We start from the raw sequence: 26,890 nt of genomic DNA, 5'->3' as shown, positions 1-26,890 counted from the left end.
GTGCACACACACACATGTACACACATGCATGAGCACACACACACACGCATGCGCGCGCATGTGTGCACACACACACACATGGATGCACACACAGACACAGACACACGCAGAGCAAAGCTATGCCTGCCTCCATCTGCCCTCCCTCCCTCCCTGGAGATGCTACCTGCCTGCTTGTACAGACCGCACCCTCACTAACCCGCAAGCCGGGAATGGTGGGGACAGAAGGGTGGGGAACAAGTGTCACTCTGAGGGAGCAGACCGGTGAGTCATCCACACTTTTATTATCCATCAGTGTGATTTGTACAATCTTTGCGCTTGGAATTCCATGACAAAAAGGCCACAGTGTGATGCACCCAATTTGACAGAGACCTGCCTTTTCCCGAGCCAGGCCTAGCCCACCCCACAAGCCCTTATCCTCAGGACATACAGTCTCCCGGTTACCCTCTCGAGTCCCTTCCACACTGTGACTGCCCATCCTGGGGCTCCGCCCATAGGAATCACAGATTATGGATTCACAGGAGGATCTGACTGGCTAATTCAAACTCTAATCTCCCAACTCTCTTTGAGCTGAGTGGTCCAGAGCCCATCTATCTCAAAGATGGGTGACTGCAGCTGCAACCCAGGAAAGCCTGCCCTCCAGGGACTCTTTGCAACAAGCAGGCGCTGAACAGAGCACCAGAGGGGGCTTGGGGGCGACTACGTGTGTGCCTGTCCGGGCATCCTAGAGTCCTCTGTGCCTGACACCTGACACCTGACACCTTCTGACAGTTCCAGACTGTGCAAACATGTGTGTCTGTATCTGTGTGTGTGTGTATGTGTGTGTGTGTGTGTGTAGCCACAGCTGCTAGCAGAGGTTCTAATTAGAGAAACAAGAACATTCAGTGTAAAGTTTAATTTTAGAGATTAATTAATTTTCTGGTTTTCATTTTCCCTGGCAATCAATAAAGCTACCAAGAAAAGAGACCAAAGAATTGCTTTCTCTCTAAGTCTGTGCGTGTGTATGCTTGTGTGTGTGGGAGGTGAGGCTGTCTGTGCGAGGAGACCTAGGCAGAAATGGTCAGGCAGAAATAATAACAGGGCTTCCCCTCCTCCCCTCCCAAGGCCAAGCTTGGTTTCTGGACCCAGAATGAAGGAGAAAGAGCCAAGTCCTTCCCTCCTGGAGCTGTGAGATGGCCAAGCTGCCCCTAAATGAGAACAAGATGTTCAGGTGCCAGCTGGCCAAGAACTGGGGCCTGAGGCCACAGCTCGCTCACCACCTGTGTGTACCCACCTGTGTGTGCTCCAATAGTCAACACACACCCACACCTGGAGCTCACATGGTCCTGGGGGATTCAGTGCTGGCTGGTCACTGAGTGGACACCGTTGCCCAGGAAACCCAGTGGGCAGCTGTGCTCATCCCTTCTGCCTAAACCTGTCCTCTGACACCCCTGCCTCCTCACCCAACCAACTCCGTATAACCAGAAAGTTCAACCCCCATTTGAGCCCTAAACCCGTGGCATCCCCACAGCAAGGCTTCCCACATCCCCCCCCCTGGGGGGAAGGGAGCCAGAGGAGGGTTTGCATAGGTAGGGGCCACTCCTATTGCTTGGCATAGGACTGGCACAGCCAGGAGGAAGAGGGGAAGCCAAAAAGATGGAGTTCTGGTGATGAAGGTAAAGCAAGAAGCAGAGGGAGCAAGATTGGATGGGTGTGAGCCCAGCCCCTGGGCGCTAAGTCTGCTGGGAAAACATCAGCCAGGGCAGCTGGGGAGCAAGGGGCCAAACACAGACATGCACAAAGAAGCACACGAGGGGGGGGGGCGCTGGGGGAGGGGTAAAGGATAGTGGGATAGTGGGAGTGGGAGAGCAAGCTGGTGTCAGAGCTTTGAAGGGACAGGACAAAGGGCCAGTGCCCTGGGGCTGTGGCACCGAAGACCTAGAGCTTCAGCTTGCAGGGTAGGAAGTGGAGGGTCTGGCAAGAATGGAACTCCTGCCACTGGAAATAAGTATCTCTCTAGCTAGGGCTTGGGATGGACTCGGCTCTACGGAGGAAAAGCTACTGTACAACCGGTGCCACGCCTTCAGAGCTAGTTTCCGTCTACCCACTCTTAGTAACACTGCTCCTGAGGTCTCTCGACATCAAGATGTGTCTCAAGCTCTGTCCACTTTGTCACTCGCCCTGGCAGGTCCAGGATGGCACCTTAGCCTTTAAGGAAGCACCCACCCAGACCCCAGGGGAGGAAGCAGATGGGAGGCTGAGTTGTTTTTTTTTGTTTTTGTTTTTTTTTTTTTTTTTTCAGAAAGGGCCTGGCATGCCCTCTCAGCTTTCTTTCCCTTGCCCTGTACTGGTAACAAACAGCTCTTCAGAGCCAGTGAGCCCCGAGGTGAGTGACGTCATCGGTGTGATGAAAAGTCCCTTGAGGACTAGGCCTCTGGGGCTCAGTGAAACAAACAACAGTGATAGGTGTGGCGGAGAGGGACCGCCCAGCTTTCCTAGCGGGCAGCAGCGCATAGAGGCCAGAACTCTTTCTAGGTGTGGAGAGAAATACTGGGTTGCTCCCTGCCCCCACCCTCAGACCCGGTGAACTCAGTAGCTGGTTGGAAACCAACTCTGCTGCTCTTCACCAAACCGCTGCCTCTCTCCACAGGGGGTCGGGGCAAAAAAATAAATAAATAAAAAGCCCCAAATGCCTTGCCTTTCCTGTTGCCCACCATGATGGCTCCTTTGGTGGGGAGGCTAGAAACGGGTCCCATAACGTACTAACAGTCAAGACTCGAGGAAAGCCTGGGACGGAAATCTCGAGTGTGCATGGGAAAGGAGGTGTCCCCGCAGGACCTCGGTGGGGACTGGAAGAGAACCACCTCTGCCTCGGTGGATGGGATTCTAAGAGAGCTGCCAATCTCCCAGCCTCTGTCTGCGTGCAGGGAAGCAGTCTCAGATCACTGAGGTCTTGTCTGAGTGTGCCCCTCACCTCCTGCCTTCCCTCACACCCTGCCTGGTCTTAGCCACCACCATCCTGCCTTCCCCGGCTACACACAGAGAGCACAACACAAGGAGAGGCAGGAGGGAGAACGGCGGAGGCTCCCTCCAAAGGCGAGAGGTCACAGTGAGGTCTCCACGCAGGAGCCATGGCGGTGCAGTGACCGGTGGCTGTGACCCAGACACCCCTCCTGCCGATGGACGATGAGGACAGGGAAGCAGAGGGCGTCGTGGTAGGGCGGCGGTGGCCCGGCCTCCTCCTCGTCATCGTCATCTTCGTTGTCCCTCATGCTGGCCTGACTCGACAGACGCGTCTGCTCCGTGGGGCAGCTCGCGTCGTTGACACTCCCGCTCCGGCTGCGCCACAGGCAGCTGCGCCGGGAGCCATAGAGGCGGCTGAGCGAGAAGCGGCTGCCCCCGCACCCCGCACTCGCTCCAGGACCCTGGGCGGCCCGCGGACTGGCACAGATACTCAGCGCGCTGCGCGAGAAGATGGACGAACTGCTGACCGCTCGCTGACAGTGCTCGCAGCTCCCCCAGTGCGGGGTCACGCCCGCCGCGCCCCGGCCACCAACCCCTCCGTAGCAACATCTGGGCACGAAGCCACCACCCCCTGGCCTGCCGCAGCCCGAGCGCAGCTCGACCAGGTCCATGAGCAACACCTCCGAGTAGCTGGGTACCAGCTGCTGATTGGAACGGATGTGCCACTCGAGTTCGGTGCTGTCCACCGTGTTGACCCGTGGCAGGCGATGCGTGAGCGGGGGCAGCAGCTCGTCGCTGGGACTCAGGCCCCCGCCCGCGCTGCTGGCCGAGCCGGGTCCCTCCAGACCGAAGAGCTTCTCCACGTGGTAGTGCGCATATGCCGTGCGGTACTCGGCCAGCACGCGCAGCGGCCACGACAGTGTGAGCAGGGCTGCCGCCCAGAAGGCCGACGAGCAAGCGTACCAGGGCGGCCGAGCCGGGTCCGGGAAAGCCACCATGAACTCGCGAAAGTCCACGTTCTTGAGATGCATGCCCTCTCGCGCTTCCATGTAGTCATCCAAGCCCTCGTTCTCGGCGAAGAAGCGCGCGCGCTGGCACAGGTACGCGTTCTCGGCCTCCACGCTGGCGAAGCTGAAGCACTTGGTGAAGCGCAGCCGCGTGGCCGGCGCGCCCTCCAACCCCACCAGCGTCTTGGACACATCCCGGACGCCACAGCGCGCGTAGTCGAACTCGGCCTCCGCCACGTGTGTGTTGACCCGCTCGTGGTAGACCTACAGGAGCACGTTGGAGTCTCAAGGGAAGTATACCCCGGTTTTTGTCTACACAACCCAACACAGACAGAAGACCTTATACCTGAGATCATCTCCCCCTCCTCTCCTTCGTCATCATCATCTACATCATCACCTCCTCCCCCTCCTCCTCCCCTCCCCCCCCAACCCCACCGGGGTTAAAACCGTAAGTGGTTATTGCCCTGAAAACCCTGTAACCACGCACAACCACCTCCTCTAAGAGTCTTGTCCTGAAACCCAGGAACCTGACTTTGAGTCTACCTCTGCTAAGTCTGAGCTTGGTCCTCGGGCAAGTCTGAGCTGAGGCCTCCTTAGCTGGGAATAAGTCCTCGGTAACAATTACTTTACCAAACAGGTGAGCATATACAGGTGCAGTCATCTGGCATCATGAAGCACTGAAGAGTCTACTGAGGAGCCAGCCAGCTGTTTAATAAGTCCCATCTCCCTATTTGACCTTGGACAGGTTTGGGGATTTTTTTTGTTTTGTTTTTTACTACAACGCACTCGTTTGCTTCTTAAAATAATATGGGGGATACACCTACTTCATAGGTTTGCTGTAAGAATTAAATAAATGGTTTTAAATCTGTACCAGCCTGGAGCTAGGTTCTGTCAGCATGTGTTGTTATTACTGGATACCCATGGGGGCTCACTGCTGTCTTGCAATCCCTCACAGGCAGAGAGAAAGGCAGGCAGTCTGATCAACCTCCCTCATCGTGAACAGCCTGCACCCCCCCACACACAGCCCCTCACCTGGGTGGTAGTATAGGCATCTCCATTGCGGTATCGGGTGACCTGTCGAGTCCGTCGGACATAGTGATAACTGATGGCCTTCCACCAGATGCAGGGTGTGGCCTGCTGCATGCGGCCCACGCGCTCCTGGACACTGGTCACGTCCACACGATGCTGCAGCTCATGGCGGGCTTGGCAGTGCCAACACTCGACCAGGTAGACCGCGTACAGCATGAGCAGGAAGGCCAGGGGGATGTAGACGTAGCCGTTGGAGCAGGGGCTGTCGTGGTACATGAGGCTATTGCCCTGGTAGGCGCTGCTGAAGGTGAGGCGGGTCACCGTGGTGACGTGGCACCAGGCCACTGCCCCCAGGCAGCCGTACATGAGCAGAGAGAGCAGGAGGCACTTCCAGTGAGACTCGCGGCAGAGAGATTTGGTGAAAGAGGGTTGGATAGGACGTTGCTGCTCGGATGAGAAAGGAGGGGATGCCGAGATGAGGAGCCGGGAGCCAGCACAGAGGTGGCGAACACAGACATTGAGAGACAGTAGGCCAGCACCAGGGTTGCAGACAGGAATGAAGCGGGAAGAGACAGAGATGGGAACCAACCGGAGACCAGAGATAAACACAGAAGGGTCCCAGACAGAACCATGAGAAAAGGTGACCAGAATGACGACACAGGAAAGAACAGACAGAGAGACCACAGGAGGCAGAGAGAGATCAGAAGTGGAGGCCCAGATGGACAGGGTGGTGTCCGCAAAGAGTCCAAAGACAGACACAAAGATGGTGATGAAACAAGAGAAGGGGTGAATGGGGAGAAAAGGAATAGACAAGCAGGCGTTAGTGAAGGTAGGGCCTCGGCCCAGACCCTGTGCAGGGGTCCCAGGAGAGTACGGAGGAACCCACAGATATCATCTCCCCCACTTTTTTGTTTTGTTTTGTTTGGTTTGGTTTGGTTTGGTTTGGTTTGGTTTGGTTTGGTTTTTTTCAAGACAGGGTTTCTCTGTGTAGCCCTGGCTGTCCTGGAACTCACTCTGTAGACCAGGCTGGCCTCGAACTCAGAAATCCGCCTGCCTCTGCCTCCCAGAGTGCTGGGATTACAGGCGTGCGCCACCACCACCCAGCTCATCTCCCCCACTTAACAGGTGGGGTCCTGACCTCTTGCAGATATTGTCAGTCCTGGGTTCGAGAGAAGCCATTCTCCTTTAGCTCACACACCTCCCTCTCCCTCACAGACAAGCTAACACTTCCTCTGGAGGAGGGATTTAACCCAGGTCAATCCTTCCCACCTCCTCTGCGTCCTTCTGTGAATCTCTCTACTATTCACACCCCCCTTTCCCAGCAAACACACATTCTTCCTCTCTGTTCTGGGATGGGGAAGAGGGGAGTGGGGAGGGGGCCTGGAAGAGAAAATGGGGGTATGAACCACAGGTAAGGAGGATGCGGGAAGTCCAGGCATTTGTGGCTAATGAGTGACACTCTCCCAGGGCCGGTCTGTTAAAAGCACTTGGCACCTTCTGAGTTGTTTACATGTCTAGTTCTCCACCAGATGGAGTGCTCCTGAGGGCAGGGCTCATGGCTCATTCTCTTTGCCTAAGTGACACCCAGCAGGCACAGAATCAATGAGGGCTGGCTTTGGTTGCTCAAATAGCCTGTCTTTCCACCCTGTCTGGATTGTCACATATGCCTGTGTACACACACACACACACACATACACACACACACAACCTTCTGATACAATGCTGATTGGCCCCTTTAATTCTTCACACCTAGTCTTGGGACCAGCCAGAAAGAGAGATAAAGCAGTGTACAGTTAACAGCAGAGGCCCTCGATGTCTGTGCAGGGTTAGGAAGACCAGGGAACAGCACAGAGCAGGTCCCTGCAAGGCAGGGAGCAGTCCCTCGCCCTTCAGGAGCTGTGCCCTTAGAAGCCGGGTGCATAGGTGCACCTGTGTGCCCGCCTGGTCGTGTGCTTGTCCCAGTGTGAGTACAACCGAAAGGGGCTTCCCACGAGTCCATCCCCACTCTCCTCCCTCCCCCGTGCAATGTGCATGGTGGCATGGTGTGTACCAGTGTGGATGTGAGGCTGGGACGGAGGGCTTCGGGTACTTCCCTTAGCTTCTTTGTCTCCCGTTTTCAAAAGACTAAAGTAGGACCCTAGCAAGGTGCACGCATAGTACTGACTCAGAAATTCTTGGGCTTAGTGCCCTCTAGGGGGAGCATTGAACAGCAGCCCCCTTACACACACACTCCCAGGGACCCCAGGGGGCATGGCCTCTGTACCCGTCTGATCTTCCTATGATGCCAGCTAGGGTGACAACATCACTTCCCCCAAGGCACTCTTCTTGCCTCCGAGCACTTCCAGTCCTCCCTCCCGGCCTTCAAGGTGGGAAGCCGCCCACCATCCTCACCCGGGGGCCGGCCTAGCCCTTCTCCGCTTAGCCCGGGGTCTGCGAGGCTCCGCCCAGGGCCCCTCCCCCTGCCCGGGACCCCCCGAGCCCCGCCCCCGACGCGGCCCCTTCCTCGCCACCGCGGACTGCGCGGGCAGCCAGGTCGGGGCAGTGGTGCTGGACTGCGGCTGCAGCGGCCGGCTCGGGGTGCGGGGCGCCGGCCGCTCTGCGGCGGAACCGGCGGGGACCGCGTGAGGTGCGGGGGATGGGGGCCGGGTCGCGGTGGTGCGGGGAGGGGGGGAACCGGGGGCCGCCGGCTCTCACCTCCTCTCGGGCGGGGCCCTCGTCCGCCGCCGCTGCCATGGGCTCCTCCGGGACCCCGGAGCCGCCACCGCCGCCGCCGCCGCCGGCGCTCTCTCCCGCGGCCGAGCCAGGGGGGGACATGGCGTAGAGGGGGCGCGTCGAGCTCAGGACCTCCCGGGGGGCTGCCAGGGGCCGGGGGCATCCTGCGCTGGCCCTGAGGAGGGGGCGCGAGGGGCGGGGCCCTCTCTGCTCCCCACCCCCCGCCGGGGGGAGGGGGCCTAGAAAGGGCACGGGGGAGGCCGGGGATGAGGGGATGGGTGGGAGGGCGGGCTGAAGGGGCCGGGCTGGGGGGGCCGGGGCCGGGGGCGGGTGTCACCTTGAGGCCCTCGCGGCGCCGCTCCGCCTCCCGCCCGCTCCCGCCGCCGCCTTTTGTCTGAGCCGAGCTGGAGCCAGCGCGCCCCCCCTCTTCCTTCCAGTGCATCAGAGCCCCGCCCCCAGCCCCCCAAACTCCGCCTTCCCCAAGCCTTCCTAATAACCACCACCACACCGCGAAAGGGGAGAAGCAACAGGGGCTCCCCGCACCCTTTCTGTCTCTCGGCCCTGCTCACCGCATCTTCCTTCCGCCTGCCCATTCTGGGACGATCTCAGCCTCAACTCCGCTCCAGCTGCCCTCCTAGAAGAGCCCTGGCGAGCGGCAGGATCATCATCCGTCTCCCATCTCTGGTCCCCACAAGTCCTTGAGGCTGAAGACGAGGGAGAAGAGGAGGAGTCTGGGCATCTTAGGGAAGACCCTTATTCCTAATTTGTATGGTAAAGGGTTAAGGCAGAAACCGGACTCCAGAGGCACGAAAGCTAAATCCAAGAAAGGACTGCTAGAGGGCAGAGAGAGGAGCGGCTGGAAGGCTCGCCCTCCCTCACAAGAGCAGCCCCAGAAAAGCAATGAAGTGCATCCAGTTCCGGAGAATGGGGGTAAAGGACACCTGAGTTCTAACTCTGAGTTCTAATTCTGCTCCACCATAAGTTGTGTGACCGTAGACAAGCACCTTCCCTCTCTAAGCCCTTATTTTGTTCCTCACGGGTACAATGAAAAAGTTCACTAGTCTGCCAAGGTAAGGAGGCAAAGTCACAGACCACAGGCATGCCGGTAGCCAAGACCTCTGTGGCGCCCACCTACTGCTGCTTTTCCCTTGATCAGTCACACACCCAAGAGCCTGGCAGTGTTTCCCCGTGCATGCATTCCCGGTGCATCCTTAAAGAATCAAGTACTCGGCACCTACTGTATGCCATGTATAGAAATAAAATACAATTTCCTACTTTCAAAAAGCACAGTCTATCCCGGCAGTGGTACTGCATGCCTTTAATCCCAGCACTTGGAAGGCAGAGTCTGGAGGATTTTTGAGTTCGAGGCCAGCCTGGTCTACAGAGTGAGTTCCAGGACAGCCAGGGCTACACAGAAAAACCCTGTCTTGAAGAAAGAAAAAAAAAGCACAGTCTAGTTGAGGAGAAGACATTCAAACCAATCATGATACTAGATTGTGATAAAGGCCAGGCAATGTTCCTGGTGGGTGTGTATAGTCCCTGTGCCAACCTGTGATGTTACTGGGGTCTTTGTCACACAGTAGCTGCTCTTCCTTACCCATAGGGAACCAATGTATGCAGAGGGCAAGTGAGTGCTTACAGAACCACCTGCCAGCACCCACAGACTCCTCGACTTCAGAGCTTTCTCTTCATGAAGGGAAGTGGCATATATCTGAGACAGGAGGATCAATACTTGAGGCCAGCCTGGACTGTATAGCAAAAACGCTGTCAGGACAGGGGTTGGGTAGTAGGTTGGGTTATAGCTCAGTGACAGAACAGCATTCAGTCTAGCATTCGGGAAAGAGCTAGCTTCGGCTCCCAATACCGGAAGCTCCTTTGGAGCAGGAGGTGACCTTGAGGCGGTTCGGGGATCATATCTGATCTCTGGGATTAGGAAATGAGGAGACTGAGGCGCCAGGTGCTCCTTGGCCCCCTCTGGATCAGGAGAGTCACTCCCTCTATCCCTTCTGCCTCCCCCCACCCCTACTTCCTATTCCTCCTTCCAAATGAGACCAGATGGTCTTCTACCCACTGCTCTGAAGTGTCAGCCTAAATGACCCTCTTTGGATCAAAAAGTCCATTCTCCCCTCCCCCCCAACAGGGCGTGTGTAGTCTCCACAAGGGAAAACTTCTCATCTGCACCCGTGACACTAGAGAAATCTTGGTACCTCATTCCAGTGGCTCCCGCCCACTGCCTCGCAGCCAACTCTAGCCCCCCACTCTGGTTTCAACCTCTCTCACCACATTCAGTCTTCCCTGCACAGATAGAGGTCCCAGCACAGGGTTTTCCTAACCTGCATGGACGATTCACGCATTCCATTTGGTTATGACCTTCCCACAGATACCCATCCACTATCTCTACCTCAGGGGATTGGCCCTCAGAGGACAGTTGTAAGAGAGACAATTCCCAGGGCTGGAGTGCTTAAGAGCATTGACTGCTCTTCCAGAGTCCTGAGTTCAATTCCCAGCAGTCACAGAGTGGCTCACAACCATCTGAAGCCCTCTTCTGGTGTGTTCAAAGACAGCTACACTGTACTAATATAAATAAAATAAATAAATAAACCGTTAAAAAAAATAAGAGGGACAATTCCCTTTGGTCAACTCCAGAACTCTCAAGAGACCACTCCCATCTTCTCTGGTCATAGTGGATATCTTTCCCTGGAAGCGCCAGGGAATTGGGGGATTGAAAGGAGGGGGCAGTGAAAGAAGCTGACCGCCTGGTAACCATGGAAACTGAGCCTGTTTCCCTGAAGATAAGCCCAGCACAGTGGGCAGGGGGCGGGAAGCAGGGCTGTCCAAAGGCAAGCAGAGGACACCAGCAGAGGGAGGAGCTGAGTGGCCCCAGTGGGAGACGGCTGATGCTGATGTTAAGAAAAGTCAGGACCTGGCCACATTGCAGCTTGAGTCAAAGGCCAATGACCATCTTTTGAGGTAACACTGCCATGGGGTCCTTCTCCCGACTCCTGGAGTGCGGGAAAGGCTCCCTGACAGTTTAGGCGCTTTGACTGAGGCTGTGGGTGGCTCAATGCTGACCTCATGTGGTCAATGCAGGGATCGCCACACACCTGCTATGGCTCAGGACCCAGTTGGGTTGAAATGGTTATCCTTAACTGGGGCTTCTTTGTGAATTAGAAAAGTGGTCCCTTGCACGGCCCTAAGTCGGGTTCCCCTATCGGATGATATTTAGACTTTGGGAAGAGTTTCACTGAAGAAAAACTTATAAGACATAGGATTAGGTCAAAAGAAGCAAGTTCTGTGTTTTACTGACTATGGGTTCTTAGGCAAGCCAGCCCACCTTGCTGGACCTCAGGCAAGTTTTTGAAGGGTTTGGGGTTTTGGTTGGTTGGTTGGTTGGTTTTGGTTTTTTGAAACAGGGTTTCTCTGTGTAGCCCTGGCTGTTCTGGAACTCACTCTATATAGACCAGGCTGGCCTCGAACTCAGAAATGTGCCTGCCTTTGCCTCCCAAATGCTGGGATTAAAGGTGTGCACCACCACCGCCCGGCCTCGGGAAGTTTTTTTTGTTTGTTTTTGTTTTTTAACCTGTAGCTTATACACTTGTTCTGGATTTCACGAATGCATACAGGAGAGGACGCTGAAAACTTCTGAAGTCACATTAACCGCAAAGGAGTGTCTGCTCAGTTACTCTTGGTTTTGCTCAGGGTGTTGATTTGGGAGTTTAGAGCTGGGGACCAAACCTAAAATACATTTGCCAGGTAAGCAGCATCTGTCTCTGAGCCCCTACATTCCTAATGGATGCTCCATTCCCTGGCTGTCCCGTCATGACGCCAACCTGCCTTATGATCAGCACATCCTCTTGCTAGTTCTCCAGGGGGAGGGAGAGCAGTGAGGGGGAGGATGCTCTTCTTTTCAATTAATTAATTATATATCCCAATGGCTGCCTCCCTCCAGGTCCCAACCGTGCAGAGTCCCTCCCCCCATGCCCTTCTCTAAGGACAGCCTCTGCTCCAGTTGTTGGGGGACATGCCTGAGACTGAGCTGTACATCTGCTACGTATGTGCAGGGGGAAGGCTCAGTATCCCGCGTATGCTCTTTGGTTGGTGGTTCAGTCTCTGAGAGCTCCCAAGGATCCAGGTCAGTCAACTCTGTTGGTCTTCCTATGGGATTGCCATCCCCTTTGGGAACCTCACTCCTTCCTCCAGCCCTTCCATTAAAACCCTGACCAGTTCACTGTTTGGCTGTGGGTATCTGCTTCTGTCTGAGTCAGCTGCTGGGTGGAGCCTCTCAGAGGACAGTTATGCTAGGCTCCTGTTTGCAAGCACAACAGAGTATCATTAATAGTGTCAGGGATTGGTGTTTGCCCATGGGGTGGGTTTCAAGTTGGAACAGTTATTGATTGGCCATTCCTTCAGTCTCTGTTCCATCTTTGTCCCTACATTTCTTTTAGACAGGAAAAAATTTAGGTCGAAAGTTTTGCCGGTGGGTTGGTGTCCTTTTCTCTCCCCTAGAGGTCCTGCCTGGTTACAAGAGGTGGCTTCTTCTGGCCCCATGTCCCCACTGTTGTGCATCTCGGCTAAGGTCGCCGCATTTGACTCCTGGGAGGAGAGGAGGCTCCTCTCAACTCTTTCCCTCACCATCTCCAGCTCGAGTTGAACTATCTCTGTCTCTTTCCCCACTGAGTAAGTAGTTGGCCCTACTATGTGACAAACATTTTACGTTGTAATTGCCAGAAACTTTCAAAGATTTTTTATTTATTGTTAAAGGGATGGGTGATGCATACCTTTAGTCCCAGCACTTAGAAGGCAGAGGCAGGTGGATCTCTGAGTTCAAGGCTACCCTGGTCTACAGAGTGAGTTCCAGGACAGCCAGGGCTACACAGAGAAACCCTGTCTTGACAAACTGAGGTAAATAAATAAATAAATAAGAGTTATTTATTTTTATTTTATGTGCATGAGTGTCTTGCCTGCATGTATTCAGAGCTAGTGTCTGTGGAAGTCAGAAAAGGGCATCAGATCACAGAGGGCTGTTTGCCCACCTGCAGACACTGGGAACTGAACCTGGGTCACTGCTCCATATGTTTGCAAACCAGTGCATGGATGAAGAAAATAAGGTTCTGGGAGAAAGGGCAGAAGAGAATGGCTCATAATAGCTGTCTCTCCTAGCTCCCCCACCCCCCAACACCAGGGATGCAATGTATCTGTTTCCATGGTTGACGAAGGTCTTCTAAGGGCATTGCTAGCCCCAAGAAAAGACCCAGCTCAGGGATGACCTGTGTGTGGTGTTCTCTTGACCCTAACTATGTTGAGGAAAAGCAGGAAGGGAGGGGAAAGACTTCAGGGCTCAGGTGGAGACTTTAATAGTGTCAGGGGCCTCCCCATCCTGGCCCCACCATCTCCCATACCTACCAAAGACCAGTGCATACCCTGTAAGGAACAAGAAACCCCATGACCACCATGACTTGTTAGATAAGTCCTCCCTCCCTAGAAAACCCACTTCCCCAAATCACATCCTCCTGCCAAATCTGTCAGGTCAGGGGGGTTGACACAGGAGACTGTCTATGAAGGTTTCCCAGGGGAAAGCTGCTCCCCCAAAGATAATAGGTGCACCCCCCCTCTTACCAATCCCCCTGAGCACTGGTTGGAAAAAAAAAGGTGAAAAGGCAAGAGAAGTTGAGTAAAAATAGGCAGAGGGTAGCAAGCAGAGCCCCCACCCCACCCCCTATCTGCTGCCTGGTCAGGCAACTTTATGGGAGCTAGAGTCATCCGAAAGGAGGGAACCTTGGTTAAAATGCTTCTGTAAGATCCAACTGTAAGCCTCTTTCTAAATTGGTGACTGATGGGGAGGGCCACCCCATCCCACTGTGGATGATGCCATCCCTGGGCTGGTGGTCCTGGGTTCTATAAGAAAGCAGGCTGAGCAAGCTATGGGAGCAAACCAGTATGCAAGCCGTTCCGTTCCCCATGGTCCCTGCATCAGCTCCTGCCTCCAGGATCATGTCCTGTTTGAGATTCTGTCCTGACTTCCTTTGATAATGGATTATGATCTTGAAGTATAAGCCAAATAAACCCTTCCCCTCCCCAACTTGCTTTCTGGTCAGGATGTTTCATTGCAGCAATAGATATGCTAAGACACCACCCACCAACCTACACAAACTCCCTACAAAGTAGCCAATTTATGCAGAAAGTCAAAAAATACACTTACCAAACAGTTGAACGAATAAATGAATAAAGGCACCATGGAACTAAAAAGAAGGAACGAACAAATGCATGGAATTAATGAATGAAATAAAAGGGAAGGGGAAGAGTGAGTGAGTGAATGAATGAATGAATGAATGGATCGGAGAAACAATCCCCGCAGGAGTGAGTCAAGACCGGTAACCAGAGACTCCCTGCCTACGCAAGCAGCAAATAGGGGGATTCCGGAGGGGCGGGGCTCTACCCGGAAGCGCCTTTGAGGGGCGTGCCAGTGGGCGTGTCAGTGGCTGGTGGCCACTTCTTGGGCCCGGGGGCGGGGCGAGAGAGAAGACCTGACTAGGGACGGTTCAGCTGCCCAAAGCACCCGCTGCGGTGGACCTGGCCGGCGACCTGGACCTCTCGCTTTTCTCGTCCACTCTCCGCGCCTGCACAGCCAGGTAATGAAGCCACTCGGAGAGGGAATCTGGTTCTGTTAGGCGGACACACAAACCCGGAAAAGCGCGCGGTACACCTCAGAGTTCGATCCCGCTGGACCCAGGACCCCGGGCTGGCGCGGCCGGCATGTCGGATGCGCGGAAGGGGCCGGACGAGGCGGACGATAGCCAGTGCGACTCGGGCATAGAGTCGCTGCGCTCTCTGCGCTCCCTGCCCGAGCCTACTGCGGCACCAGTCTCCTCCGGATCATCGCACAGCGGCTGTCCACAGCCTTGGAGCCATGCTCCGGAGACCGACAAGGAACCAGAGAAGGAAGATGCGGATGGAGAGCGAGCGGACTCCACCTATGCCTCCTCCTCTCTCACTGAGTCCTTCCTCTCACTGGAGAGACCCGAAGCCAAGGATCCAAGCCCTCCCGCCCCAGGCTCGCCGCTGCCCCCCGCGGGGGTGCTGAGCCCTCAGCAACTCGAGGCGCTCACATACATCTCTGAGGATGGAGACACGTGAGTAAACTGGCTAGGCTGAAACAGGATGCTCAGTCAGAGCCTCCCTAGGAGCTGCAACTGGCTGGGCACCCTAGAGAACAGACCCTTATACAGCACCCGCCCTGGAAAGGCCACCCCACCCCCCCCCCCAAACTTCAAACTTAACTTGCAGCCTGCTTTTAAGCTGTAGCCAGGTTCAGACCAAAAAACCAGACATCATCGCCTCTCTTATGAGCGGACAGAGCTAGCAGGGCCCTTAAAACCTAGAACACCAGAGAGAATCTTGACCAGTAATCCACCCCTGGGAAGAGGAATCCCCCCACCCCAAACCAATTCAGTTTTTGTTTATCTTGTTGGGGGAAGGGGTGTCCCTGTTTGCTCAACATTTGGGATACCAGTGCCTGACTTCAGAACATCCTAACCAGAGGGGGAAAAAAAGGTAACATCAGGATTTTAGGTTGTCATTCCAGCCCAGGAAGCCTGGATTAAGGGTGCTGCTTGGGTGGGTGCCTGTTTGGAATTGGTTCCAAAAGAGGGACTAGACTGAGAATTCTTGCCCCCAACAAACAGGCCAGCCAGCTGGCTGCCACAGTTCGCTCACTTCCTCCTCTGCTGAGAAAAGGGAAGTCATGGCTTGGTGTCTGCCTCCCCCCCAACAGCCTGCACCTCCTGAGCTCCCCAAATTCTCCTCACTGTCCTGTCTTCTCTCTCTCTATCTCCCCTTTCCTCCCCTAGGCCCAGCTGGAGTCAGGTGCAGCTGGACTGTGAGGCTATCAAGTGTGTAGGGTATCAGGTGCCAAAGAAGACGTGACTGGGCTTTGTGGGTGACAGAGCAGGAGCAGCTGGAGCCCTAGATGAGAGGGACAATGGAATGCAGGGGGGAGGGAACCTGTCCTGACCTGCTTGTTGGAGATGTAGGGGTCTTGGATGGGTACTGGCAAAGATAGTCTCCATCCTGTGAGTGGGAGAGAAGCAGTAAGCCTTTGGTAGTTTATGCGCCCGTCACAACCCTTAGGCCAGGACCTCAGAGTTCTGGGAACTGATGTACAACGCCTCAGGCCGCCCTCCACTGTTAGCCTCTGAGCCTTGAAACGCTCCACTTAGAGACAGTTACTGTGTGTATGTGGAGAAGCATCAGGACCCCCAAGCAGATATCTTCCCTCCTTTGGAGGTGGCTGGACTGTGGGAAGTGTGGAAGTGGGAAAAGGAAGTGGGAGGGAGGAGGGGGAGACTGGGGGAGAGAGGGAGGTGGCTGCAGGAATGTGACCCAGAGTGCAGGCCCTGGCCGAGGGGATTTCCAGGGTGGTTCCTCCCTCCCTCCGTCACTCTCTCCTGGCCTCCTTTACTGCCTGCCTTCAGCAAAAGCTTGCCCCCGTCCTGCCTAACTCAGTATCCCCCTCCCCAGCCCAGACAGGCCTTTAGCCAAGTTACCCCAAGGCAGCTGTCCAGGTCTAGACCATCTAACCTTGGCTTTCGTTTTCCCCACCTGATGTGGGGAAACCCCAAGACTGGAACTTCCCATCCCAACTGCCCCAGTTGGCCCTAACTTACAACTCCCGTCACCCCCCACCCCACCGAGCCCATTTTCTGCACCGCACCAAACAACTCCTTGGAGCTGTTCCTAGGAGACGGTTTCTGACCAGACCCATAGGGCCCTCTTGACTAGTGGGTAAGGCAGCAGTTTGAAATGCCGTGCTGGCTCCTTGGAATGTGTGACATTGAGTTGCTGGGGGAACCCCACATCTGCCTCCTTCTGTCCTCCCTGTGGTGGGGAGCTGGGGAGCTCGGCCCTGGAAAGCCCCTCTGTGTCGCCAGCGGCTTTCAGTTTAGCTCTGAGCTGCAGCTGGCCTGGCAAGGCCCTGGGGGCACAAGGGAGCTGGGTGTGGGCTAGTTGGACAGGAAGGCCCTTGTGCTGTCAGCACCCTGCCCACAGGCCCACCCAGCCAAGGCCCTCCACAGGTCCAGCCATCCAAGCTTGGAGCTCCCACCTCCAGAATCCTGGCTTCCTGTACCAACCCCTCACTTCCTGGCCCAGACTCTCACTTCCTGCACCTGCTTGGTTGTGGGTAGCTAGTTAGAGGTCAATGCATCCATTCTAACCCCAAGACGCCAGCGTATCCTCTCTGACCTGGGCTCTGACACGGCCTCTGACCCTGGCCCTCTCCCGCTCCAGGCTGCTCCACCTGGCAGTAATTCATGAAGCCCCGTCGGTGCTATTCTGTTGCTTGGCTTTCCTGCCCCAGGAGGTCTTGGACATTCAGAACAACCTTTACCAGGTGAGTCAAGAGAGAAGGCTATGCCCAGATTCCTGTTCCCATCCCCAGCAGCCAAGCCCTCTGCCAGACACGGTAGCAGAAGCTACAACACCAAGATGCATGCGGAGAAAGCAGCCTCTGCCCACGAGGTGCCCACAGACTCATCACTGGCACCTAATTAGACAGCACCGTGACAAGTGTGTTGAAGACCTTCCCAGCTTCAGTGGGGTCTGGTGTCTTTGTAGGACAGGCAAGGAAGGCTGAATATAAGAGATGACACCTTAACTGAGCCTTAATGGGGACAGTTGTCAGGGAGACGGCCCTGGTTCCTCTGTCTTTCCTCCCCTCCCCTCCTGCAGACAAACCCTGGAGGATGATACGGATCTCTCCAGGGGATAAAGGATTAAGGGCAAGGCCCTGTTTCCCTCACTCTACTTCCAGAAATGGGATCCCAAGCATTTGGGAAGGGCTCAGGAGTAATTTCACAGAAGGCGCAACTATGACCCTTACAGTTACTTTCAGAGAGGCTGCTGGGAGTTAGGGGTGGTGGTGGTATCCCAACGTGTTCAGGAGTTAGGAGCCTGCTGCAGCGGTTCTGTGACCTCGTGACCCTCTGTGCCAACAGACAGCACTGCATCTGGCCGTTCATCTGGACCAGCCAGATATCGTCCGGGCACTGGTGCTGAAGGGGGCCAGCCGAATTCTGCAAGATCAACATGGTGACACAGCCCTGCATGTAGCCTGTCGGCGCCAGAATCTGGCCTGCGCATGCTGCTTGCTAGAGGAGCAGCCGGAGCCGGGCAGAGAGCCTTCTCATCCCCTGGACCTCCAACTGAAGAACTGGCAAGGTGTGAGCAGGACTTACACCTGCAAGCAAAACCAAGGAAGCATGAGACAGATAATAAATAGCACACCGTGAATTACGTGTGTGTATGTGTGTGTGTGTGTGTGTGTGTGTGTGTATGTGTGTGTAGAGGAAGAGGCTGCCGTGGCAGACTAGTGGGAGGAGGAGAACCGGGATGTGGCAGGGTTGGAGGGAAAGTTTTTATAGGGAAGTCCTTGGAATCAGGAGCCTTTAAACAGAGACTCAAAAGAGACCAAGGATGTCGATTTTAATCTAAATCTCTATTATAAGCAAGGTTGGAGAAACGAAGGAGGCTCTCAGCCAGAAGGGGGGGTGGCAAAGTCAAAACCATGGGGCATATAGGAAGAGGTGACCCCTGGGTAGAGACTGGGGCCATGAGCATCCCCAGACAGCTCTGAGGAGCCTTGCCTGGGCTTGGAGGTAAAAGTCTAGAGTTAGCAAGGGTGGGCGTGTGCACTGGGAGACCGTGTGTGTTTGGCACTGTCACTCAGCAGCCTGATCCTTGAAGCATAAAAGTTTCAGTAACATGACCGAAAAAGTGGAAACTTTGAGTTCCTTTCCTCTCAGACCTCAGAGGGGATTTTGGGGAGGTTGTATTTTAATAGTCCTGTGATTCGAGGCATTGAGTAGGCAGGGGGGTCCCTGGAGGCTAAAGGGCAGGGTAGTCCCTGCGGAAAGGTAGACACCAAACAGCAGTCCCCACCCTCCTCCACCCCAGGTCTGGCCTGTCTCCACATCGCCACATTGCAGAGGAACCAACCGCTCATAGAACTGCTGCTTCAGAATGGAGCTGACATTGATGTACAGGTGAGGCCCCCACCTGGCCCACCAATCAGGGCCCCACCTGCCACACCACCTGCCACACCACCTGGTCCAGCCACACGTCCTCCTGGCAGTGTCAAACATGTTGACACCCCACCTCCAGAGCGCAGGCTCGACACACTGCCTCCGAACACGCAGAGCTGACATCCCTGTTCCTTGCAGGAGGGCACCAGTGGAAAGACTGCCCTGCACCTGGCTGTGGAGACCCAGGAGCGCAGCCTGGTGCAGTTCCTGCTCCAGGCTGGTGCCCGGGTAGACGCCCGCATGCTGAATGGATGTACACCGTTGCACCTGGCAGCTGGCCGGGGCCTCAACAGCATCTCATCCACTCTGTGCGAGGCCGGGGCCGACTCCCTGCTGCTGAACATAGAAGATGAGACACCCCAGGACCTGGCTGAGGATGTAAGAGACACGTATGCTCTGCCTTGCGGCACTCGTCACCCACAACACAGTTAGGCACATTCATTAGGCGAAGGATGTTCACCAGTTAACAGTGCTAGGGTCAGGCTGGAGCTGTAATTTAGTTGACAGTGCTTGCCTAGCATGTAAGAAACCCTGGGTTCCACACCCAGCACCACACATAAAGTGGCACATGCCTGTCATAAGATCAAAAACTGGAGGTCTTCATCTGCATAGCACGTTCAAGATCAGCCTAAGCCACATGAGTCCCACAACCCCCTAAAACTGCTGGGGGGATGGGGTAGAGCAGAACTACTTTTTTAATTAATTAATTAATTGGTTTTTTGGGTTTTTGGTTTTTTGATTTGTTTTTTCGAGACAGGGTTTCTCTGTGTAGCCCTGGCTGTCCTGGAATTCACTCTGTAGACCAGGCTGGCCTCGAACTCAGAAATCCGCCTGCCTCTGCCTCCCAGAGTGCTGGGATTACAGGCATGCACCACCACCGCCGCCGGGCGCAGAACTACTTTTTACCAACTGTGACTGTATTGGGCTGTATTTGCCACCATCCCCACCCCCACCTCCAGCCTACAACCAGTTTCCTAAGCCGGTCAGGCCCAAGGAGCCCAAACATGGACTCCAATGGGAGGCGACTCTGTGAAGCTAACCAGATGGAAGGCAGTGCCACAGTGAGGCCTGGGAAAACAGGGGGAGTAACGCCCCTACACTCGTCTGCACTGTCTTGAAGTAAATGTCTTCAGCATACAAATAGATACCCGGGTTTTCAGGTCTTAAACTTTTTTTATTTTTTTATTTTTTTGTTTAAGATTTATTTATTTATTTTGTTTTTTTTTTTTGGTATTTTCGAGAAAGGGTTTCTCTGTATAGCCCTGGCTGTCCTGGAACTCACTCTGTAGACCAGGCTGGCCTCAAACTCAGAAATCCTCCTGCCTCTGCCTCTGAGAATGCTAGGATTACAGGCGTGCGCCACCACCGCCGCTGCCACCACCCACCACCACCATCACCACCACCACCACCTGGCTGATTTATTTATTTTTATGTATGTGACTACACTGTCGCTGTCTTCTGACACACCAGAAGAGGGCATGGATCCCATTACAGATGACTGTGAGGCACCATGTGGTTGCTATGAATTGAACTCAGGACCTCTGGAGGGGAAAATCATGTGGAAAAGCAGTCAGTGCTCTTAACCTCTGAGCCATCTCTCCAACCTCTCCCCCTTTTTATAAAGAGGCCAAACTCACATTTTCTATAAATTAAAAAAGATATATTCATCGAGATGTCCCGGCACATGCTTTTAATCCAAGCAATTGGGAGACAGAGACCGGCTGATCTCTGCGAGTTTGAGGCCAGTCTGGTCTACATAGTAAGTTCCAGGACAGCCAAATAGAATTGGAAATAGAATTGATGGAAATATAATAATGGTAACTACAATTGGTAGTCCTATTACTGAGGGGGTAATAAAAGAGGAGAATAGATTTTCGTTCATTTTAGTTCTCAAGGATTTTTTGTTTTTTTTGTTTCGAATGTTTTTGGGGATGGAGGATGAGGGAATGATTGTAGAGAAATTTGTAGTTGAAATAGAATAAATAGGGTGATTATTAAAGAGATAATAGTAATAAATCATGTGGATGTATCTAGCTGTGGCATATCACTATGGAGATTTTAGGGTCTCTAACTTTAACTTAATAGGTTAACGCTCTAAGCTTCATAGTGAAATTAAATTATTGAAACTGATCAGTTTTTGAAGTGTTTTGGTGGTACTATTTCAAGAACAATAGGTATAAAGCTGTGATTGGAACCACAGATTTCAGGGCATACATAGTGAGACCGAGACTCAGAAAACAATCAAAAGTATCCAAAACATTGAATACTATCCCTTCCATACTCCAACCCCAACTCTAACCCCAGCTGCACACCACACACACACACACACACACACAGACACACACACACAGACACAGACACACACACACACACACACACAGGCCAGTGGACTGGATCAGCTCTCAATTCATTCCTAATTCCGATATTCTGCATGGTTTACTTCAGATCTTGTCTAAGCTTTGGGTCTCTGCCGCGCGCAGGTCTCTCACTGTCTGGCCTTCAGCTTGCCCAGGTCCCTGCTGTCATGGCTCAGGACATTAACTCTGCTTCTCTCCGTTCTCTCTCTCAGCTCCTTTCCTATTTGCCCTTCGATGACCTGAAAATCTCTGGGAAGCCACTGCTGTGCACTGACTGAAGCTCCGATGGGCTGGTGGACCCCTACCTCTTCCCACCTGGAACCTGGAACCGCAGCTGTGGCCATTGGGACCCGAGCGATGTCGACCCTCTGCTGATGCTAGTCCTGGGGCTGGCATAGTCCTAAAATGAGATGAAGGATTACAGATGAAGGATTACAGATGGAGAAGAGACGATCTGGAAGGAAGAACGTCCCAGGTGGCCTGGAAGGAAATTCTTAAAAGACCCTCAAAGCCACTGGTCTCCTGAGGGACATTTTCTTGCTTCTGTTGGAGACGGCATGGGCTGAAATGACCAGCCACCAGGAAAACAAGGATAGCAAAAACCGGCCCCTGAGGGCTCTTACCTAAAATACCTTTGTGAGTGTGTTTGGCACTGGGGTTTGAACCTAGAGCCTCCGCAGTGGTAGGCAAACAAGCTTGCTCTCACGGAGTTGTGTCCCCCAGCCCTCTTTTTCACTTTTTATTTTGTGATAAGATCTCACTGAGTTGCCTGAGATGGCCTGGAACTCAATCTGTAGCCCAGGCAGACATCTTTGAACTGGAATCCTCCTGTCTCAGCCTCCCGCGTAGCTGGGGTTATAGGTCTGGTGCCAGTAGGCCACCACAAAGTTGTTTAAAGACTTCAAACCTAAGGCTCCTCCCAACTGAACCTTTGTGATTATTCTAATATGACACTAAAATGGAAGCAAGAGGCTTTAAAAGAAAAAATGATTGCTTTCTACAGTTGTATGCATAGGCAGGCCTGACCTGTGACTCCCAGAAGGCAGAGAGAAGGAAACAGGCCCCTGAGCAAGCAGAGGGCCTTACTGGGTACGGTAGGAGGCCTGACCGGTTCCTGCCTGCACAGACACATCTTACTCCCGGTGAAATGCCCAGGGTTGGAGAGTGAGAAGGACAAATATTGAGACCCTTGTCCCTGGAGAAGCGTGGGGACGTTGAACACAAGAGAGCTGCGACTTTACTTTTTCCCCCCTTAGAGTCCACACACTGAGGGCCCTTCTAGGTCCAGCTCGTGGCTGGCGTGAAGAAAGAGAAGAAATAAACCGACATAATTTCTGATGCTTAGCGCTTATAGGCACTAAGCAAACACATCCTGTGAGTGAGAGATATTAAAAGCATAAACAACTAAATATGTGGTTATAAATTGCAATGGGTGGCCGGGAAGGGAAAAAAAAGCATGAAGGAGGACGATGGAGTGGGTGAAGGATCATTCTTTAGGATGCTTCAGAAGGGTGCCGTAGAAATCGGGATTTAGGATAAGCGACGGTTAAGACAGCATTGGGGAGGGCCTCCGGTAAATTAAAGGAACTGCAAACAAGCCAACAGGACTCTACAAGGTTGGGCAAGTTAGGCAAGAGGATGCAGAGCCTCGAAGGTCACAGGCACAGGTACTAGGAGGGTGACCACCGAAGCAGCCATAAAAAGGAGAGATCCTTGTTTAAAAATGGGAAAACTAACATAAGGGGAAGCACTTGGGTCTCAGAGACTCAAAATTCCAGTCCACTAGGTGGCAATGGACATCATTACTACATCTGGGATGCATTGGGTTGATGATGGCTGTGACCAAGCAAGCTGGGAAAGGGAGGGAGTCCCAACTGGAGTTCCCCAGGGGACCCGGGCCTGGTCTGCCTCCGGGCCGCGCGGGGGCGCTGTGGCCGGGGTGCCGCGAAGGGGGCTGAGGCGGGGAGGAGGCGGGAAGAGCGCGGCACTTCCGCTGGCTGGCCGACTGGCTGGCTGCTGGAGCGGGCGGCAGAGGGAGCGGAGGGAGCGCGCGGCCCGGGGGACTTGCATTCCCCGGTCCCCCCTCCGCCCCACGCGGCTGGGCCATGGACGCCAGGTGGGGGGCTCGGGCAGCCATGACCCACGTGACCGAGACCCCGGGGCCACGTGACCGAGACCCCAGAGCTCGGGAGGCGGGGTGGGGGGGGTCCCCCAGCCGCAGATCCGCGTGGCACTGTCGGGAGCCCAGTATGGATGGGCACGCGACATGTGGCCTACACTCTTTAGGGGGTCTTCGGGATTGTCGCGCGGAGGGGATGCGAGACTGTGGCGCTTCGGAGCGGGAAGGGGGGGTGGTTGCCTGTGGCCTGAGCTGCCCGCGCGCTGGAGGGAACAGAGGCGACCTGTGTGGCTGGACAGGCGGGGCCGCCCCCGGGAAGGGAGGAGGTTCTGCCTGGCCTGCGCCGGACCCCCCGAGAGAGAGGGAGAGAGAGGCTCTTTGTCCGTCCCTCTGGGCTGCAGCGGAGGGGGCGGGGAGGCCACTGGGCACTTCCCTGGTACCTTCCCCTCCGGAGGGCAGAGGGACGGAAGAGCTGCAACCCTAATCGTTGCTTCGGCTGTCCCAGCAGATGGTGGGCAGTAGTGGTGCTCGCCACGCTCCCTTCCTTGGGAGCAGGTGGAGAGTCACCCGAAGCCCCTCCGCAGTCCTGGACACAACTGTGGCTCTTCCGCTTTTTGTTGAATGTAGCTGGCTATGCCAGCTTTATGGTACCTGGCTACCTCCTGGTGCAGTACTTAAGAAGGAAGAACTACCTGGAGACAGGTAATGTGGCCAAAGGGTGGGGAAATGAGCCAAGTCCGGTTGCAGGTGTTGACAGACCCGGACTTGGGAAGGGAGGGAGGCCAGTAAATTAGACAGCGGGTCGGGCTGGCTGCTCTGGAGAAGCTGTGGACTTGACTTCTGTATCTTCTTCAGGCAGAGGTCTCTGCTTCCCTCTGGTGAAAGCCTGTGTGTTTGGTAATGAGCCCAAGGCTCCTGATGAGGTCCCCCTGGCTCCCCGGACAGAGACAGCGGACTCCACCCCGTCTTGGCAGATCCTGAAGCTGGCCTTCTGTGCGTCGGGGCTCCAGGTGAGAAGACAGGCTCCCCTTCTCTTCCCAAGCTGGGTGCAGACAGCTAGGGACTTAATGAAACCAAATTTGCCCTGCCCACCCCAAAGCTTTGTTGGTTTTGATATGGTTTGTGTCCCTACAGGACACAGCCCCATCCTGGAACACCTGTACTGAAATGAAAGTTCACTGTGCACGCACTCGCGCACACTCACACACACCCATGCCCGCGTGATGTTTTATACAGTGTGGAAGAAGGCCTACTTGAGTTACTGTATTTTTTTTCCCCTATGCCCTTATATGCTGTATCTAGTTTGAGTTTGAGGAATGTCTGGCTAGACTTTTATCCCCAGAGCTGCTTCCCCCATTATTTTGAGACATTATTATTATTTTGAGACAAAGTTTTACCATGCGAGCCAGCCCTAGTTACTCCAGAACTCACTATGTAGAACAGGCTGGCCTCCAGCTCAGAAATCCACGTGCTCTGCAAGTGCTGGAATTGACCACCACAACGCTATTTTGACAGAATCTCACGGGCTCAGACAGGCCTTGAATTTTCTTTCTTTCTCTTTTTCTTTCTTTCTTTGTTTCTTTCTTTCTTTCTCTCTCTTTCTTTCTTTCTTTCTTTCTCTCTTTCTTTCAGGCCTTGAATTTTCTTTCTCTTTCTTTCTCTCTCTCTCTTTCTCTCTCCCTTCCTTTCTTCCTTTCTTTCGTTCGTTCGTTCGTTCGTTCGTTCGTTTTTTGAGACAGGGTTTCTCTGTATAGCCCTGGCTGTCCTGGAACTCACTCTGTAGACCAGGCTGGCCTCAAACTCAGAAATCCGCCTGCCTCTGCCTCCCAAGTGCTGGGATTACAGGTGTGCACCACCACCGCCCGGCCAAAATTTTGTTAGTAGGATTTCTTTGTGAGTGAGGTGGCCACCTCACCTTAGATATATGTTGCAAGTGTCCAGTCCTCCCTGAGGCTTCCAAACATTCCAGTTTCTTTTTGATTTAGTTCAAACTAAAATCACTTTATATGGTATATGGAGCCAGCTCTAATGGACTTGCATCATGAAGGGCAGGATTTGGTCTTGAAGCAGATGTCTGGTGTTTGAATCCTCACAAGGTGAATTAAAGCTTAGGAAAGAAACCCCTCCCTCAGAGGAACCCAAAGTGTCAGTTACAGCGAATGCAACTAGTTCTGAGGAAGTGGCTAGTTGAGACTTCTGCCTTTCCTTCTCGTTAATATCGCTATTCTCTGCCCTCCGCCTCCAGGTGTCCTATCTGACTTGGGGTGTACTGCAGGAAAGAGTGATGACCGGAAGCTATGGGGCCACAGCCACATCGCCAGGCGAGCATTTCACAGACTCCCAGTTCCTGGTGCTAATGAACCGCGTGCTGGCACTGGTCGTGGCTGGCCTCTGCTGTGTCCTGCGCAAGCAGCCCCGTCACGGTGCACCCATGTACCGCTACTCCTTTGCTAGTCTGTCAAATGTGCTGAGCAGCTGGTGCCAGTACGAAGCACTTAAGTTTGTCAGCTTCCCTACCCAGGTGCTGGCAAAGGCCTCCAAGGTGATTCCTGTCATGATGATGGGAAAACTGGTATCTCGGCGCAGCTATGAACACTGGGAATACCTGACTGCCGGCCTCATCTCCATTGGAGTTAGCATGTTTCTTCTGTCGAGTGGACCAGAGCCCCGAAGCTCTCCAGCCACCACACTCTCTGGCTTGGTCCTGCTGGCAGGCTATATTGCTTTCGACAGCTTCACCTCAAACTGGCAGGATGCCCTGTTTGCCTATAAGATGTCATCAGTGCAGATGATGTTTGGGGTCAATTTATTCTCCTGTCTTTTCACAGTAGGCTCACTACTGGAACAGGGGGCCCTACTGGAGGGGGCGCGCTTCATGGGGCGACACAGTGAGTTTGCGCTCCATGCCCTCCTCCTCTCAGTCTGCTCTGCCTTCGGTCAGCTCTTCATCTTCTACACCATCGGACAGTTCGGAGCTGCTGTCTTCACCATCATCATGACTCTGCGCCAGGCTATTGCCATCCTCCTCTCCTGCCTCCTCTATGGCCATACTGTCACCGTGGTGGGGGGACTGGGAGTAGCTGTGGTATTCTCTGCCCTTCTACTCAGAGTCTATGCCCGGGGCCGGAAGCAGCGGGGAAAGAAGGCTGTGCCCACAGAGCCCCCAGTGCAGAAGGTGTGAGAACCTTCTATTCTCATCTTCTGAGGCACTGGCTCAAGGGCAAATATTCCCAGTATCTCAGCATACAGCGGGAGTTGCAGCCCTGGTGGCAGCCTTTCACCTTGCCTTAAGAGCCCTTCATGGAAGTGATAGCTGTGGGCATTGGGTCCAAGGAAACCCAGAGCTCCGCTGCAATCCTGACTTAGTGGGGAGCCAGGTAAACCACCAGCACCAGGGCTTTGCTCATTCCCTTTAACACGCCCCCCAGGCTGCCAGGCACCAGCTGGGAAGAGAATTGTTTACAGGCCACCAGTTCCTTCCCTAGGGGCTAGTGAGCAAGGGGCTGTCTGGGCAGAAGAGATAGGGGGTCCCCAGGGTTCCTTGAGCAAGTTTTGGTACTTGGAAATGTCACCTTTGCTCTTATTTGATTAAACTGCAGCAGTGACTTTGGACTGGTGTTTTGGTTGGCATTTTAACTAAGTGGCAGT

At 54.3% G+C, this 26,890-nt stretch overlaps 3 protein-coding genes across 4 annotated transcripts; 2 read left to right on the top strand and 1 right to left on the bottom strand.

The window, feature by feature from the left end:
* Window positions 1-262: 262 nt before the first annotated feature.
* On the bottom strand, window positions 263-8,017 carry Tmem151b (transmembrane protein 151B). The gene is made up of 3 exons (XM_052192149.1): window positions 7,671-8,017; window positions 4,980-5,420; window positions 263-4,211 (listed from the first exon to the last, which is right to left on the bottom strand). The coding sequence occupies exons 1-3, from the start codon at window positions 7,788-7,790 to the stop codon at window positions 3,081-3,083; spliced, it is 1,692 nt and encodes a 563-aa protein (XP_052048109.1). The 5' UTR covers window positions 7,791-8,017; the 3' UTR covers window positions 263-3,080.
* A 6,173-nt stretch (window positions 8,018-14,190) lies between these two features.
* Nfkbie (NFKB inhibitor epsilon) lies at window positions 14,191-22,532 on the top strand. Of its 2 annotated transcripts, none has more exons than XM_052192164.1 (6): window positions 14,191-14,818; window positions 16,974-17,076; window positions 17,681-17,903; window positions 18,639-18,727; window positions 18,905-19,144; window positions 21,336-22,532. In XM_052192164.1, the coding sequence occupies exons 1-6, from the start codon at window positions 14,442-14,444 to the stop codon at window positions 21,399-21,401; spliced, it is 1,098 nt and encodes a 365-aa protein (XP_052048124.1). In that variant the 5' UTR covers window positions 14,191-14,441; the 3' UTR covers window positions 21,402-22,532. The 2 variants fall into 2 exon arrangements, with proteins under 2 accessions (XP_052048124.1, XP_052048125.1); XM_052192165.1 differs by having other exon boundaries at window positions 18,905-19,146; window positions 21,414-22,532.
* Window positions 22,533-23,114: 582 nt separating this feature from the next.
* On the top strand, window positions 23,115-26,852 carry Slc35b2 (solute carrier family 35 member B2). The gene is made up of 4 exons (XM_052192163.1): window positions 23,115-23,239; window positions 23,751-23,944; window positions 24,098-24,252; window positions 25,488-26,852. Exons 1-4 carry the CDS (start codon window positions 23,229-23,231, stop codon window positions 26,421-26,423), a joined length of 1,296 nt encoding a protein of 431 aa, XP_052048123.1. The 5' UTR covers window positions 23,115-23,228; the 3' UTR covers window positions 26,424-26,852.
* The last annotated feature ends 38 nt before the right edge of the window (window positions 26,853-26,890 follow it).

Source organism: Apodemus sylvaticus, chromosome 9 (genome assembly GCF_947179515.1).
Source record: "Apodemus sylvaticus chromosome 9, mApoSyl1.1, whole genome shotgun sequence".
NCBI classification, from domain to species: Eukaryota; Metazoa; Chordata; class Mammalia; order Rodentia; family Muridae; genus Apodemus; species Apodemus sylvaticus.
Note: the sequence above shows the minus strand (reverse complement) of the source record. Positions and strands in the feature narration are given on the sequence as shown.

What these genes read in the sequence shown, in the direction of transcription:
- Nfkbie (XM_052192165.1), top strand. Translation starts at nt 14,442, where the DNA reads ATGTCGGATGCGCGGAAGGGGCCGGACGAGGCGGACGATAGCCAGTGC. An exon ending in CCAACTGAAGAACTGGCAAG is followed by an intron (nt 17,904 to 18,638) that starts GTGTGAGCAGGA and finishes CCTCCACCCCAG; the next exon opens with GTCTGGCCTGTCTCCACATC. An exon ending in GAGCTGACATTGATGTACAG is followed by an intron (nt 18,728 to 18,904) that starts GTGAGGCCCCCA and finishes TGTTCCTTGCAG; the next exon opens with GAGGGCACCAGTGGAAAGAC.
- Tmem151b (XM_052192149.1), bottom strand. Translation starts at nt 7,790, where the DNA reads ATGTCCCCCCCTGGCTCGGCCGCGGGAGAGAGCGCCGGCGGCGGCGGC. An exon ending in AGGGCCCCGCCCGAGAGGAG is followed by an intron (nt 5,421 to 7,670) that starts GTGAGAGCCGGC and finishes TCATCCGAGCAG; the next exon opens with CAACGTCCTATCCAACCCTC. An exon ending in ATGCCTATACTACCACCCAG is followed by an intron (nt 4,212 to 4,979) that starts GTGAGGGGCTGT and finishes GTGCTCCTGTAG; the next exon opens with GTCTACCACGAGCGGGTCAA.
- Slc35b2 (XM_052192163.1), top strand. An exon ending in GAAGAACTACCTGGAGACAG is followed by an intron (nt 23,945 to 24,097) that starts GTAATGTGGCCA and finishes TATCTTCTTCAG; the next exon opens with GCAGAGGTCTCTGCTTCCCT. An exon ending in TCTGTGCGTCGGGGCTCCAG is followed by an intron (nt 24,253 to 25,487) that starts GTGAGAAGACAG and finishes CTCCGCCTCCAG; the next exon opens with GTGTCCTATCTGACTTGGGG.